We start from the raw sequence: 17,321 nt of genomic DNA on the forward strand, positions 1-17,321 counted from the left end.
GCTGTCAGGCACAAGACAAAAGTCCTATCTTTTGGAGCCAGACATCTTTTGGCAATGCAAGTCGAAGCAATTCAGAATCAGAGTAATCGATTTACAAGTTCTCACTTACAGATACGGGAATAAGAAATGGAATATATTATCCTTGTTTCTTTTGACTGATGGAGTTTCAGAGTTCGCAAATTTCTCGGCGCCGGCAGCAAGGAACACTGAAGAACAGGGACCATCCTGCATCTTGCATTGTGCGAAGGGGATGAAAACCTTGTTACCAAAGCAACGAGGCAACCAAATTGCCCACAAGATTTTTTTTTCTGCTATTTGTCACGAAGATGGAAGAAGTAAATTGAGGCACTCACGGGTGGAGCCGTCGTCAGGGAGAGAGCCGGCGGCGGCCGTGGCGATGCAGGAGGTTAACGGAGCAGGAGCAGACACTACAGGAAACGAGAGCTTTGCCGAGGGCTCAGCTTTGCCGAGAGCTAGCCCTCGGCAAAGACTGCCTTTGCCGACAACCAAAAACGACCCTCGGCAAAGAACTTTTACCGATGGTCAAGCTCTCGGCAAAGGCGGACTCTCGGCAAAGGCTAGTTTTGCCGACAGTCTAGCGCTCGGCAAAGATAGGCTATCGGCAAAGGAGCAGCGCTGGTAACAGCAACCGTTGTCGTCACCTTTGCCGAGAGTCACGGCGTTAGGCTCTCGGCAAAGAGGAGGTCTTTGTCGAGTGCCTGGCTCTCGGCAAAGAAGAAAGGTTTTTTTTAGTTTTGGACCCAAACTTTTTCTGTAACCCTTACATATTGTATATAAGCACATGTTCAAATTTGGGAGCTTTATATAACATTTTGCTATATTTTAACAATTAATTTATTTTATTTGTATTTTTCTTGAAAAAGAAAATTTGAACTGTAGGAGCATGAAATAATAAAATATAGTCATTCAAAAAATGATACTCATGTTCAAGACTGCATTTTGATGTTGTATCCATAAACTCACCCAAGAGTTTGAATTTCTTGTATATAAAACATGACCATCCATGTGTCGTACAAGTAATTTTTAATTATATAAATTCCAAATGAAGTCCAAAAATCACGAAACTTGACGACGTGTCATGTTATGGCATGTGGAGACTGTGTAAAAAATCATAAGGTTTCGAGTAAGTTGCGATACCGGATATCTAAAACCCACACATCTCCGCATGTGATGACATTCGATAACATGCGAAGATGTCTGGGTTTTAGACATCCGGTGTCGCAACTTGCTCGGAACCTTATGAATTTTTTACCACAGCCTCCACATGCGATAACACGACACGTCGCCAAGTTTCATGATTTTTGGAGTTTATTTGGAATTTATATAATTATAAATCACTTTTCTCTCACATTCCTCGACATGTTATGTTAGCGAGAGGGTTGAGATTTTGCATATCTTTGTAAGTACTCCTTGTTTAATTGTACTAATTGGTTTTAGCTTTGTCATTGCAGGTACAGGACAAAATGCCAGGCGGAAGGCGACCGCGGCGAAAGGGGGTCGCCTCGACCTTCATGAGGCACGACGACACCGACGACACGGACCTCCAGCCTCAGCTGGAGTCGTCCATGAGCAGGGACCAGGGACGAGGCCAGGTCACGGCGTCTTCTAGCCCGATGGCCCAGCCCGAGGAGGAGCACTTCGAGGGCGACCACGTCGAGGACGACGATGAGGAGCTAGTTGTTGAGGTGGCGAGTTCGTCTAGCTCGAGCAAGCTCTACGCGCGGGGTATCACGCGCCTCCCTGATCGGGCGCCCGCGCGACACGCCCTAGCGCTGATCACACCTTGCGGTGATAGGTAAGTAACCATTCATGTTTTTACGATTAATTCATATGACATGTTGAAAATCGAACTTCAGACTGACATTTTTTCGTAATGCCTCGTGCAGGAACTTTGTCAAGGTGGATGCGACGGAGTCACGCCATATCACTAGCATACAGGGCCTCCTTATTAAGAAGCACTACCCCGGCTTGGTCGAGCACAAGGGGAAAGTGGAGCCACCCTTTTCCTGGCCGCACTTCTCTAGCGTCGTGGCAAACGACACCACTCTTGCGCAGGTCATCAAGGCCGAGTTCTGGGTAAGTCTTTAGTACTATGCATTCATTGGATGTTTTTGAAATAATGAAATAAAACATATATGATGTTTGTATGTAGGAGTGGTTCGTGTGCGAGGAGGGGAAAGAGGCCGAGGCAGCGAAAATCCAGGACAAGGTCTGCAGAGAGCGGCTGAAGGACATGTACTCCGAGGCGCACATCCAGTGCGTCATCTCCTACCACCATGAGGTGCTTGGCCAGAAGGTGACAAAGAAACAGGCCAGGGAGATGATCATGTTGTCCGACACTGATATCACCAGAGAGCAGTACATGCAGGTAAGTAGGGAACATTTATTCTGCCTTTAAAAATAAGTATGAAACATTAATTCTCATTCATCTTCTGACATATCAAATGCACGTTGTCATACAGTTTCCTGCTGATTGGTGCAAATCACACACCGACTGTTGGGCTCAGATTGTGGACTCGTGGCAGAGGCCGGAGGCATACGTGGAGCGCAGAAGAAGACGGGAGAACCGCCTGGCTGCGACGAGAGGGGCGTCACACCACCAGGGGAGCGTGCCCCTCCCAGGGTACATGGACACATATGTATGTTTCTTTTTTTTGTTTGTTTATTTATTTTTGCTAACGCTTTATTCTCATTACGTTTAATCAACCTTGTTTGTGTTTTTCTCGCAGCGCAAGACCCACGGCAACGTGCCCATCAGCGAGTATGTTGGGTACGCCCTGGCTAACAAGGGGCGAGCGTCGGATCCGAACAACGTCTACAACCCACAGGACGGGCCCGATGCATACACCAACACTGCCGCCTACGAGAAGATGTCTGCGTACGCCACTGCAGCTCGCACGCGCCATGGGGATGACTTCGACCTTACCACCGAGCCACTGGACACGGACTTGCTCATGAGGACGGGAGGAGGGAAGCAGCACGGCCGGTACATGATTGCCCACAGCGCAATCAACCCGGCCACCGTACCCACGCTACGCGAGGTTCGGCAGGGGAGCAGCTCGACCTCCGACGTCCCCATACGACCTCGTCAGCCGAGCTCCGTGCAGCAGATAGCTGCGATGCAGGTAACTACAGCTTTATCCATCGTCCATTAGTTTTACATATATACATCTCCTTTTGCATTGTTTAACCATTGCGGGTGTAATATTGCAGTCGCAGCTAGAGGAGTTGCGGGCTAGGCAGGACGAGCTGCAGGAGGCTCATCGGCGAGAGCTGGCGGCCGAGCTGGCGGCCAGAGACGAGGCCCATCGGCGCCACATGGAGGCACAGCAGCAGCACACGCAGCGTCAGATCTCAGACCTAGTCGGCTACTTCCAGTCCATCCAGAGCTCTACAGCGCCTCCGCTTCCTGCCTCGCTCTTCGCTCCACCCCCTGTTCCACCCTCTGTTTCTGCCCCTGCGGGGAGTCCAGTGAGTGTATATATATGTTTGTGTATTGTTTTGGCTTGTGCGGCCGTTCTGCAGATACTAATGAGATTGCTTCTATATCATGCAGCATCAGTCGTGGGGTTCGAACCCGACCCCTTCACCAGGTAGCGGTTGGCAGGTTAGTCCTTATGGCCACCCGAGTACGCAACACACGTGGCCTGGTGCCCATCCGCAGCACGGCCACCCTGGGTTGTCTGGCAGCCCTCCTCCGCGCCCCGGGTACTCGTACCCGTACCAGTTGGCGTCAGGACAGGCCATGTGGGCGCCGTGGGCAGGTGGGAGCTCTCCACACCCTGGGGGGCACTCACCCTGGTCGGCGTGGCCAGATGGGGGCTCGGGACACGACGGAGGCCACGGCGACGACGGGTCAGAGTCACAGCACTAGGGGTGAGGCGCTAGCGACTTCGAGCAGTGATATTCATGTGGACTTGTGGTTTATGTTATGAATTTGTGGCTTTTGTTATGAACTTGTGGTTTTTGTTGGACTTTATGTTAGATTTGTCATATCTATGTGGATTTGTGATATCTATGGACTTTGATATGTTTCATGTGTTATATACGTGGATTGTGATATAGACATGTGGATTTGTGATATATATATACATATGTGGCTGTGTATGTAAAAAATAGAGAAAAAACAAAAAAACAAAAAAAATCCCAGCTTTGCCGAGAGCTAGGATGGCCAGCACTCGGCAAAGATAGAAAGCTGTTTACAAAAATTACTGCTTTGCCGAGAGCCTGCCAGGACGGCTCTCGGCAAAGACCTCCTTTGCCAAGAGCCAGCCTGGCAGGCTCTCGGCAAAGGCTTTTTTTTAAAATAAAAAATAAAAAGTCTTTGCCGAGAGCCTGCCAGCACAGCTCTCGGCAAAGACGACGTCAATATTGACGTTTCTCGACGGCGCCGTAGGCTTTGCTGAGGGCGTTTCTGGCCCTCGGCAAAGTCTTTGTCGAGAGCCTGCCACGTGGCTCTCGACAAAGAATTCTTTGCCAGAGCTTCTTTGCCGAGAGCTCTTTGCCGAGAGCCACGTGGCAGACTCTCGATAAAACCTTTGCCAAGGACTTTTAGGCCTTTGCCGAGAGCTCTCGGCTCTCGGCAAAGAAGCCGGATCCAGTAGTGAGACGTGCATCTCAATCGCCGGCGTCCCCCTACTCCGCATCTGAGCGCCCGTTGTACTCGAGAAACTATGGGAGCCACGCTCACATGTGAAACCGAGGAGCCAACCGTGGAGCCGACTGAATTCTTGGAGCCGAGGGAGCCGATGACGGATTAGTAGCTGAGGAAGCTGAGCCGCACTACGTGAACGTTGCCGTCTGATTAGAAGCTAGGCCACGCGTCGTGTATCCGGGGAAGGGGCTCATTCTCGATGGAATGAGCCCAGAGTCCACACAACTTTTTTCCTGAATGAGTTTGGACTTCGCTTGGACGGGCCGGGCCCAAGTGGAACCCAGCAGAAAAGTAATTAAGAAATTATTCAATTAATTAGCTTAGCTAAGATCCGTGCAATTTTTAAGAAAGATAACTATTGGAGCATTTTTGTTAGGTCAATTACGCCATTTATTTACTTTCATAGTAAATCTATGTTGAGTTACTCAATTTTGAGTTTGGTTGACTTCTCGAAGTGCAAGATTGTAACACCTAAAAATTTGCTTCTTTGAGAATAGAGTTAAATTGATTTAATCTTGTATTTTTATGCTCATAAAAACATAGTAAAATGGAATTTTTCCTTAAATTAAAATTTATCATAGAGTTTAGCAACATTATTGTGCATACATCCTGGTGCATATGATTTCAGATGATGTTTGCTTGTTGCTCTTTTGTCTATTGATAATGACTAGAATCTTTAGAATGCGTTTAGTGGGTCAATCTTTCTTATCCGGCATGTCTTTATCTTTTTCTATAATTAAATTTCTTGTTTCTGAGCTTAGACTTTTAGTTGGAGATTTCCAAAAATCTTTTCTTTATAACCCAAATTACTCCTTTCACTTCTCATCCATCAAGCGATCTACAAAATTCTCAGGAATTTTTCTAGCCTTTTCTGTGAGCATATTTTAATTTTTAAATGCTCCAAATTATCGTATCATGAACTCTAAATACTTTATTTAGGTTTCTCATGTTTCATAATATCTCTAATATTTTTTTAAAATTTTTAGAGCTTTTGGAGTATTTTTGTGGATTAAATAATAATTCTAGACTTTTCTGAAATTATTTTATTAAAAATAATTAATTTCGAAAATAATAAATCCTTTATTTTACCCTAACCCAAAGTCATCATGATTCAAAGGCCAAATGCATTTATTTACTAATAGGCTTTAATAATTAATTAGGTATATTAGTAAAAATGGAGGATGCAATATCAATTAGTATCATGTTGTTAATTGATGTAGATTTGGAGAGTTTTGCTCCCTATATATATATATATGTACCAACTCGTTAGGAGAAACACAAAAATATCATAAACGAAGCCCCTAGTCTGGGAATTCCACGGTAGTAAATTAGATTTGTCTTTTCTGGCTCGTAATATCCACCTTTAACTATTTTTAATCCGATTCAGTTTATTCTTGTTGCATTAGTTTCGTGGCGATGTGCTATGCGCGGTAGTGCTAAAGTTTAGCATGTCACTTAATTATAAATTTATTAGTTTAAATATTAATTAGGTTAATATTTATTTAATAGCATACATTATTTATATTCGTGATAGCTTTCTTGGTCATACGCTATACAGTTTTTAATTCCCTATTATTTAGAGCATCTCCAACAATTGACAAATTTTGTTTGCCAAATTTCGAGTTATAGCAACTTGCTAAATAATTTGACAAGTAGAAAAAAATGACTATCTCCAATAGTTTGCCATTTGGGCTTGCCAAATTAAAAAAAAGACCCACATCCTAACTAATCTTGCAACTAACGTTGCCTCTCCTCCCGTCGCGTTTGATGCGTCTCCTCGCGACTCGCCTTCCGCCGCCGCCGTTTTTTTCATCGAGTGCGGCAAGGGTGCAACGCCATCGCCTCCATCTGAAGCATATAGGCACGACATAGATAAATCATTGTTTACCTCTGCACTTTATTGTCGTGGCTATAGTAAACAGATGATCGTGGAGCTTTCTGTACTTTATGTTCGTCCATGTGTTTCTGACTATTGAGGATGAGGTTTCAGGGCATTGCTATTGCTCAATACACCTTCAGAAGCATCCTTTCAGCTTGCGGTGCCCTTTCAGCCTTGGAACAGAATGGGTGTAGTGAGGAGGCTGTCAGGGTGTTCGCTGAGATGCAAAGGGATGGCATTGATCCTGATGATTACACCCTAGGAAGTGTTATAAGTTCTTGCGCCAACCTGTATTGTGCCCATAGATGATCACTACACCTGTATGATTGACTTGTCTAGCAGATCTGGGAATTAAAAGAAGCTGAGGAGTTCATAAACCAGATGCCGATGCACCCTGACGCAATTGGATGGGGAACATTGCTGAGTGCTTGCAGGTTGCGTGGTGACATGGAAATCGGCAAATGAGGGACAGGCAAGTGAAGAAGGAGTCAGCTTGTAGCTGGATCAAGTATAAGAATAAATTTCACATCTTTTCCGCTGACGAACTATATGGATGAACTATATGAACTATCAACGAAAGCAGACACATGCCAAGGCGCCTCCTGCCCGCCGGCTCCTCGCTGCCTCCTGCCCCCTCCCCAAATCCATCCCCTGGGTGCCTCCTGCCCCACCCCCTCCTCCCCCAATTCCGCCCCCTAGCCAGGCACCTAGGCAGCCTCCTGTCGCTGCCCGTCGGCTTCTCAGGGCACGACGGCGCCCCCCGCATCCGGGTCCGTGGCCACTTCCGCGCAGCCGCGCTTGCAAGTCGGCAGTTGTATTCCCTCCCTCTCGATTCATCATATCCTGAGCGCCGGCCGGCGGAAGAAAAGGAAGGGAGATCGATGGGGCATGGAAGATCGGTGGCCAAACCTGAACCACGCGTCGAAGGAGGACCTGAAGATTGGCGAAGACCTTCGCGACCTTCGCAACCTAAAGATCTGCGGAGACCAAGGAGGAGCCGGCGTTCGCAACCTGAAGATTCGCGACCTTCGTCAAAATAGCGCCCTCGACGGCGCGTGTGCGAAGCTCCGGAAATTTCCGACCCACGCGGGAACAGAAACAGAGAAGAGCGCGCGCTCGATGGCGAAGTGTTTCCGCGCGCGGAAACCTACACGCGCGACTCCGCAATTTGGCAAACGCCCAGATTTGGCAAATACATATAGCAAACTGTTGGAGATTGTTTTGTTACGTTTTTTTGCCAAATTTTTAGGATGGCAAGTCATTTGGCCAATTGTTGGAGATGCTCTTATCCATCTTGTGGTAAACTTGTATCAACGTGATATTCATGTTAGCCGCAATGTTTTCATGTCACATGATTTTATATATAGTTAAATATTAATTTGGTTAGATATGCGTGCAACCGTTTTTTTCGAAATTTAAAATAATATAGTTTTTATACCTCGGTACGACTCGTCGCGATTCATGTATTAAACTCGTCTAGATGCTTTCACAAGTTTATTTCTTTTACAAAATAAAGTTTAAATGACTTAAATAATATGAGACATATTTGTAAATAAAATATTAATATATATACAATTAGTTTTCTAATTAAAAGCAACATAGGTTTTCCATCCTAATCCTTTTCAAAATAGAATAAAATTAGTTATATCTTGATTTTGTAACTCAAATATACTTTAAATTAACTCGATTTAGGTATTTCTCTGTAATATTTTATACATATTTTATATAAATAAAATAAATGAAACTCATAGTTTTTTTCTCTCGTAAAGTAAATCTTATGGTAGTCATTTAGTTTTCATTGTAGCTCTCATTAGCGTGCTTTCTACAAATCAAGTCAAACTTACGATACAGAAACCGAAAACAACACTTAATTTGGGACAGAGGGACTACAAACGAAATTGCTATAGTATCAATTTTATAAAAAAAAATTTGGAACTAAACAAGGCCTTAAAATCGGGTATTACAAAGATGAAGACTTGCACTAGATATTAGCTTAATCCATTCTTAATTATCGCTCTTACTTCCCGAAAAATCAAACATACTCAATTTTCACCAAATATATATATATATAATATTAATATTTATAGTACATACATTATTAATATCAGCAGATAAATCGTTGAATCTATTTTTATAATAAATTTATTTAGCAATATAAATGTTAATAATATTATTTGTAAGCCTATTTAAAACTCAGAAAACTTGACCAATATGAAATTATGAATACCATCGCGGCAATTAAAATGGGATGATGTACTATCTCCATCTCACAAAGGATGTAAATCTCACTTCTCGATGTAAGATTAGTGTGGGTGTAGAATTATGTATTTACCCCTCTTCCATCATTCTCTTCATAGATAGAAACTAAAAAATAATCATTGTATTCTAGAATGTTTTTCCAATGGATGGATAAAGTAGTGGTATTTTAGTAGGTGGATCCCATTAAAAGAAGTTAATTTCATGTTTACAGTTATATTTTTTCTGATATAAGATTTGAAATGCAGGATTACATTTTTGGGGGGATGGAGGGAGTAGTAGACTGGACTAAAGTTTAAAAAAATCTAACTTCAGGCCTTGTTTAGTTCGTGATTTTTTTTGGATTTGGTTAATGTAACATTTTTATTTTATTTAGCAATTAGTATCTAATCATAACTAATTAAGCTCAAAAGATTTGTCTTGCAAATTATGTAATTAGTTATTTTTTATTTATATTTAATGCCCCATGCGTCCAAAGATTCAATATGATGGTATGAAAGTAGGAGTACTGCTACTCTCTGTCTTTAGGCCTTGTTTAGTTTCAATTTTTTTTTACAAAATAGACACTGTACGATTTTAGTTTTGTTTGACAAATATTATCCAATTATGGACTAACTAAGCTCAAAAAATTCGTCTTGCAAATTACAGATAAACTATGTAATTAGTTATTTTTTATTTATATTTAATGCTTTATATTTGTATCGTAAGATTCGATATACAGGAATCACAAAAAATTTTGCAAATGTTTTTTAGAAAACTGGGACACGAAGCCTTGTTTAGTTCCGAAAATATTTCGGATTTTGGTACTGTAGCACTTTTGTTTGTTTGTGGCAAATATTATCCAATCATAGACTAACTGGGCTCAAAAGATTCATCTTGTGATTTACAGACAAACTGTGTAATTAGTTTTTGTTTTTACCTATATTTAATGCTTCATGTATATATCCTAAGATTCGATGTGACGGGGAATCCAAAAAAGTTTTTGGATTTTTGGGTGAAGTAAACAAGGCCAAGCGTGGACACTTGAACATTCCAGAAACTGCAGGTGGCAGTGCTACGATTACGAGATGAAAATTTTTTGGGTGTCACATCGGATATGTTGGAAGGATGTCGGGAGGGGTTTTTAGAAACTAATAAAAAAATAAATTACATAGCTCATTAGGAAACTGTAATGCAAATCTATTAAGCATAATTAATCTATTATTAGCACATATGGGTTACTGTAGCACTTAAGGCTAATCATAGAGTAACTAGGCTTAAAAAATTTGTCTCGCGATTTTCAACCAAACTGTGTAATTAGTTTATTTTTTTATGTATATTTAATATTTTATACATATGTCCAAAGATTTGATGGAATGGATGAAAAAATTTTAGATGGGACTAAACAGGGCCTCGAGAAACTGCAGGTGGCAGTGCTACGATTACGACCATAGAGGCATATTCGTACGGCATGCAGCAGGCGAAGCTGAACGTGGTGCCAGGTTGCCGGCCGCCGGCCGGAGGCGTACCGAGTCAAGGCCACACGCCAAGTCAGAACCTTGGGTTTCAGTACGGCGGCCATTTGGTCCACACGGACCAGTATGGCACTTATGTCATCTAAAAACCAAAAATTTTTTAAGATTTTCTGTCATATCGAATCTTAAAGCATATGTATAAAGTATTAGATATAGATAAAAATAAAAACTAATTATACGGTTTACCTGTAAATTACGAAATGAATCTTTTGAGCCTAGTTAGTTTATAATTGGATAATATTTGTCAAATAAAACAAAAAATACTACAGTATCAAAATCCGAAATCTTTTCAGAACTAAACAAGTCCTTAACCGTGTGCAACTGCATTAATGTCCACCCTGAGCCATTTGGTTTATCATTGATCCATTTTGTAAGTCAAACTTGGCCTTGTTTAGTTCCAAAAAAATTTTGCAAAATTTTTTCAGATTCTCCGTCACATCGAATCTTTAGACACATGCATGAAGTATTAAATATAGACAAAAATAAAAACTAATTGCACAGTTTGGTCGAAATTGACAAGACGAATCTTTTGAGCCTAGTTAGTCCATGATTGGACAATATTTGTCAAATACAAATGAAAAAGCTACAGTGTCGATTTTGCAAAATATTTTGGAACTAAACAAGGTACAAGAAAAGAAAGAAGGCAATCATATGGCACAGCAGAGGGGGAATTTTGACGATGGAACAAATTGATTGGTCCACAAATGATCTTATATATATTTATTATACTCATTTCATCCACAAATGAAAGCATTTTTCACATTTAAAATCCACTCCCCCCTCACTTGGCACTCCAAGTAATAATAAGTAGTAAGTTGGTAGTGGTTTTTATTTTGGCGGCAAGCATGTTTTGCATCAATACAATCCTTGTGTTTAAGAATTCAATTAGCACCTGCCATTTTACAACATTGGTGAAAAAAGAGTAAGTGATAACTATCTTTCTGTAATGGGTTAATTGATGGCATCATTATAATTTTTCTTTCTCTTATACTGCCACAAAAAAATATGACATTGATCGAGTGAGTATCTAACAACATGGATATGTGACTAGAATATTGAATGTAGTCTTGTGTTTTGTAAATACGTTAAGGAGTATATATATTTCATTTTTGTTGTGGACGGAGTGACTCATTTATCTATACATAAATAAATACAATGAGGAACAAGATTTAGACCATAGCAAGTGAAACCATGTCACCAAAGTCCAAGCATTCATGTTTCTGGTTATATTGCCAATCACAACTAGCCCACTCATCCACCTTTAATTGTGGTAGTGTGACCATCCTTCCATTCCTTTGAAGTTGAAGTTTGGGTGAATCCAATACTGTGGGGGTATAAACCCCTATACCCTTACGGCTAGACTTCAGCCAGGAAGCTTGGCCCACTACGAGACGAGTTCAAGGCTTGATCCGACAGCCCGAGTTTCGCGCAAGGAAACAAGACGTGGAGATCAAGCAGGATTCTAGTCGGTTAGAATAGGAATTGATATCGAATTATCTATGGCAATTGTAACCGACTAGGATTAGTTTCTAGATCTGTAACCCTGCCCTCCAGACTATATAAGGAGGGGCAAGGGACCCCCCTAGGACATGAGATATTCTCTCAGCACAAATCAATACAACCAGACGCAGGACGTAGGTATTACGCCAACTCGGCGGCCGAACCTGGATAAAAAGCTTGTCCGTGTCTTGCGTCACCATCGAGTTCGTAGTTTGCGCACCGTCTACCGATAAACTACTACCGTGGGTATACCCCAAGGTAGACTGCCGACTAGCTTTCGTCGACAGTGGCGCGCCAGGTAGGGGGTGTGCGTGCAACTTTTCCGGCGAACAAGATGGTCACGATCCCAGCTTTCGCGACCGTGCCCGAAGGCCTCACGTTCACCGTCGGCCAGATCACGTGGACGACGTGCAGCGGCGGTTTCGCGACCACGGTTCCGAAAGAGATCCAGATCCAATCTGAGATCACGCCGTCTCCGACCACACGCATGACGGCACCAAGCTCCCGACCACCGTTCCCGCTCTACAAGGGAAAGGAGATCGACTGCTCGGACCTCCCCCAAGCGCTCGATCGCGCTGACTCCAAGCTATTCGAAGTCTCCCAACTGATAGATGGAGTTCTGCGCCGGCCTGACCAAGCTGCTCGAGCGGATTTTTCGAAATTCCGCCGGCCAACTCGTGTCGCCACACACGAACGGCTGGGAACGTCCCTGACGATAACCTCAACCCCCTCAGGACGATCCGTCGAGCTCAAAAAGGAAGACTATCCCTGCGGCCTGAACAACTCGGCCTCTGTTTACTCACAGCATGTCCAATCCGTTTTCAGCAAAGCGGGCTGGTCGCCGACAAGGAACAATCGTCACCATGTCAACATGGTGACCATCCGAGAGCTACGGGACGGCCAGGTTTCCAGCACCAACTCAAGCACCGGCTCCGTCCCCACCGAGGTTGTGAACACCGAAGACGAGGACTACGACCTGGATTTTCCTTCACACCCTCCGGGTTTCGACCGATTCCCGATATTCCCCCCCGGCGAGGGGATATTGTATTCAATGTCAGCGCCGACGAACTGGCTGTTGACGGGGAAACAGACGACCAGAGGCAACTCCGCGAACAGCGTAACGCCGAGCGCGCCCGACGGCGTGCGGACGAGCAACAACAGACGCCACCAGGTAACCTCAACGATGCCTTTGACATGGTCGGGGACCAGCCGGTCTACAAAACGCCGAGCGCCAACGTGGCTGTCGCCATGGCCAACCTGGATCGGCTTCCTGACACCCCCGAATGCCAGGGAGTCCGGACCAGTATCCGAGCACACCTGATCGCCGCAATGGGACAGACAGCCACTCTGCTCAAGAGAGTCCAGGACGTCTCTTATACGGAAGCCGCCTCCGACCAGACTCATCGTAGCCGGGCCTCACCCAGCAGGCGTCGCCGCAGCCGCTCCCCCGACAACCGTCGAGGGGACTCACGGCGCGATGATGGTGGTCGGGACGCCGATGGCCGCCGCCGGCAGGACCGCGTACGCGACCAAGAAGAAGAAGATCAACACAGGGATCTCCGCCACAACATCCCTCCCAAAGATGCCCGGGACCGCATCAACAGGCGCGCCGCAGAGAGAGCAGTCCACGAAAACCTGCGCCGCATCGAGTACGACGCGACCCACGGTCCTCCGGGCCTAAGGCAGTTCTCCTCACACCTCCGCCAGGTCGTGTGGCCCCGCAATTTCAAGCTCGAAAAACTCAAAAAATACGACGGCAAGGAAACTCCAGAGAACTGGATCACTCTCTATGAAATCGCCGTCCGATCAGCGGCAGGAGATGAGCACGTCATGGCTAATTACTTCCCCGTAGTCCTCGACCAGGCTGGTCATCAGTGGCTTCTCGGCTTGCCCGAGGACTCCTTCGACTCTTGGGAAGAGCTACGACAGGCTTTCATCGACAACTTCATTGCCACATGCGAGCAGCCCGGAAACAAGTATGACCTTGAAAGGATAAGAGACAGGAAGAATGAACCTCTGCGCGATTACATCCGACGATTCTCGGATATGCGCCTCAAAATCCCGAAGATTTCTCATGACGAGGCCATATCAGCCTTTATCAAGGGTTTGCGTTTCCATGAAGCGCTGAGGAACAAGCTATTGCGTAAGCGCCCATCAACGGTAGCAGAGCTCCTCGCCACGGCTAAAAATTACGCCGATGCTGATGACGCAGAAAAACTAATCCGAGACGATGCGAGAGGCCCCGACCAGCCCTCCCGGCGAGATGACAGTCGTGGTCGCTACGACAACAGAAATCACCGCCGCTCCGACAACCGCGATCACCGAGAGGGTTGGGATCGGCGGCGCGACAGCCGCGACGACTTCAGAGGAAAGCGACCTCGCGAATACGACCACGAAGTAAACACGGTCAAACGTCCCAATGGACGACGGGACTACCAAGACGACTACAACAAAACGTTGAAGGGACCGTGCCAGCTACACCCAAAGTCTAACCACACCATGGAAGAGTGCCGCGTCCTCAAAAGTATCTATACACGGCGGGCTGCCCAAGAAGACACCGCCAAGAAAAGTAGCAAACGCGACGGGCACGACCACGAAGATGAGGATGAGGACCAAGACAGGGACCCCCGACACCAATACGTCAGCCCCACCGACGTGGTTCACTCCATTTTCGGGGGCAAGGTCTCCACTGAGTCCAAGCGAGAAAGAAAGCTGTTAAAGAGAGCCTGCCTCAACATAGACAGCACGGACGGGCTGATCGCAGATCCGAAATTTCCCGCCTGGTCCCACAGGGAGATCGCGTTCAGCAGGAAGGACCAGTGGGCCGCTATCCCAGAGCCGGGTCGTTTCCCACTGATTCTCGATCCCTGCATCAATAGCATCAGATTCGAGCGCGTGCTCGTGGACGGGGGAAGCTCCATCGACATCCTCTTCCGCAACAGCCTGCCCTCCCTCAAGATATCACCGGCGCAACTAAAACCTTACGACGCCCAATTCTGGGGGGTTTTGCCAGGTCAAAGTTCGGTGCCCCTCGGACAGATAACATTGCCTGTCCAATTCGGCACACCCGATCACTTCCGGACGGAGTTCATCAACTTCGTAGTCGCGGACTTCGACGGGACCTACCACGCCATACTAGGCCGCCCATCGCTGACAAAGTTCATGGCAGTCCCGCACTACTCATACCTGGTGCTTAAGATGCCCACGGAGAAGGGTGTCCTGACCGTCAGAGGCAACGTCTACACTGCGTACACCTGCGAAGAAGAAAGTTTCAAGATCACCGAGGCAATTGACCTCTCAATCCGCATGGCGGAAACAGCAAACCAAGCTGCACAGCTGCCCCCCGACCAGCTCCGATTACCTGAGCAGGAGACAGCCAGAAAGAATTCGAAATCCAAGGAGTACAAAGAAGTGCAGCTGGTCGAAGGCAACCCCGAGAAGACAGCCCTCATCGGGGCTAACCTGGATCCAAAATAGGAAGACGCGCTCGTCAGGTTTCTAAGGGACAACGTGAGCGTTTTCGCATGGAAACCCGCAGACATGCCCGGTGTCCCACGAAACCTGATCGAGCACTCCTTAAACGTCTCGAAGACCGCAAGACCAATCAAGCAAAAACTGCGACGGTTCGCTCGTGACAAAAAGGAGGCTATTAGGACAGAAATAACACGGCTTCTAGCAGCCGGATTCATAAAAGAGGTGTATCATCCCGATTGGATCGCCAATCCGGTTCTTGTACGCAAAAAGAATAATGAATGGAGAATGTGCGTTGATTACACCGATCTCAACAAACACTGTCCTAAAGATCCTTTTGGTCTTCCTCGCATCGACGAGGTGGTCGACTCAACGGCAGGATGCGAACTCCTCCCCTTTCTAGATTGCTACTCTGGTTATCACCAGATCTCGTTAAAGGAAGAAGATCAGATCAAAACATCCTTCATCACACCCTTCGGCGCATACTGTTACACTACCATGTCTTTCGGACTTAAAAACGCCGGGGCCACTTATCAAAGGGCCATCCAGCAATGCCTCCACGACGAGATTCGCGATGACCTTGTCGAGGCCTATGTGGACGACGTGGTCGTAAAAACAAGGGACGCGAGCACCCTAATCGACAACTTAGACCGAACCTTCAAGGCACTCAATAGGTACAAGTGGAAGCTTAACCCCAAGAAATGCATTTTCGGCGTTCCCTCCGGTCTACTGCTCGGCAACGTCGTCAGTTGCGACGGCATACGACCAAACCCTTCAAAAGTCAAAGCCGTACTCGACATGCGACCACCGAAGAACGTCAAGGATATTCAGAAGCTAACCGGATGCATGGCCGCCCTCAGTCGTTTCATCTCAAGGCTGGGAGAAAAAGGCCTCCCTTTCTTCAAACTATTGAAAGCGTCAGAAAAATTCTCCTGGACCGAAGAAGCCGACGCTGCGTTCACTCAGCTTAAGACCTTCCTCACTTCACCGCCTGTCCTCACAGCGCCTCAGCCCAATGAAGACCTGCTCCTTTACATTGCTGCAACCGACAGGGTTGTTTCCACGGGAATAGTGGTCGAGCGAGATGAACCAGGTCACGTCTTCAAGGTCCAGAGACCCGTTTACTTCATAAGCGAAGTTTTAAACGAATCCAAGGCCAGGTACCCACAAATACAGAAGCTTATATACGCCATCCTGATAACGTCAAGAAAACTGAAGCACTACTTCGACGGCCATCGAGTCCTGGTGACAACCAGCTTTCCTCTCGGGGACATCCTGCGCAATAAAGACGCCAATGGCAGAATCGTGAAATGGGCAATGGAATTATGTCCATTTTCCCTGGAGTTCCAGAGTCGCACCACTGTCAAGTCCCAAGCCCTGGTCGATTTCATTGCCGAATGGACGGATCTCAACGAGCCTTCCGTTCCCGATGTCTCAGACCACTGGTCAATGTTCTTTGATGGGTCCTTGAACATCAACGGTGCAGGCGCTGGGATATTGTTCGTATCACCCAACAAGGACAAACTCCGCTACGTCCTTAGGATCCTTTTCCCGGCGTCAAACAACGTCGCCGAATACGAAGCATGCTTACACGGCATACGACTAGCCGTTGAACTGGGGGTCAAGCGCCTCTATGTCTACGGCGACTCCGCTTTGGTCATCAACCAGCTCAACAAGGAGTGGGACGCAACCCACGAGAAGATGGATCTCTACTGCAAAGAAATCCGCAAATGGGAAACTAACTTCTATGGCATAGAGTACATCCACGTGGTCCGGGATAAGAATCAAGCAGCAGATGCGTTGTCAAAGTTAGGCTCATCTCGGGCCCAGATCCCGCGGGGTATTTTTGTCCAGGACATCCATGAGCCCAGCGTAAGCCCTCCCCTGGTCGACAAGCAACCCACCGAGGCAATGCTCATAGATGACGCCACTCCGACAACCGGTGGGCGTGACTGGCGTACCCCGTTCATCAAATACATATCAGACGGGACAGGCTATCAGGACAAAACAGAGAACGAGCGCCTCA

At 46.0% G+C, this 17,321-nt stretch overlaps 1 protein-coding gene and 1 long non-coding RNA gene across 2 annotated transcripts; both read left to right on the forward strand.

The window, feature by feature from the left end:
- On the forward strand, nucleotides 1,797-2,224 carry LOC110436101. Its single transcript, XR_002453767.1, has 3 exons — nucleotides 1,797-1,816; nucleotides 1,908-2,097; nucleotides 2,174-2,224. It is a non-coding gene; the product is annotated as an uncharacterized LOC110436101 (long non-coding RNA).
- On the forward strand, nucleotides 2,225-3,015 carry LOC110436410. The gene is made up of 4 exons (XM_021463502.1): nucleotides 2,225-2,389; nucleotides 2,484-2,660; nucleotides 2,751-2,899; nucleotides 3,000-3,015. The coding sequence occupies exons 1-4, from the start codon at nucleotides 2,255-2,257 to the stop codon at nucleotides 3,013-3,015; spliced, it is 477 nt and encodes a 158-aa protein (XP_021319177.1). The 5' UTR covers nucleotides 2,225-2,254.

Source organism: Sorghum bicolor, chromosome 6 (genome assembly GCF_000003195.3).
Source record: "Sorghum bicolor cultivar BTx623 chromosome 6, Sorghum_bicolor_NCBIv3, whole genome shotgun sequence".
Taxonomy (NCBI): domain Eukaryota; kingdom Viridiplantae; phylum Streptophyta; class Magnoliopsida; order Poales; family Poaceae; genus Sorghum; species Sorghum bicolor.

What these genes read in the sequence shown, in the direction of transcription:
- LOC110436410 (XM_021463502.1), top strand. Translation starts at nt 2,255, where the DNA reads ATGTACTCCGAGGCGCACATCCAGTGCGTCATCTCCTACCACCATGAG. An exon ending in CCAGAGAGCAGTACATGCAG is followed by an intron (nt 2,390 to 2,483) that starts GTAAGTAGGGAA and finishes GTTGTCATACAG; the next exon opens with TTTCCTGCTGATTGGTGCAA. An exon ending in CAGGGTACATGGACACATAT is followed by an intron (nt 2,661 to 2,750) that starts GTATGTTTCTTT and finishes TTTTTCTCGCAG; the next exon opens with CGCAAGACCCACGGCAACGT.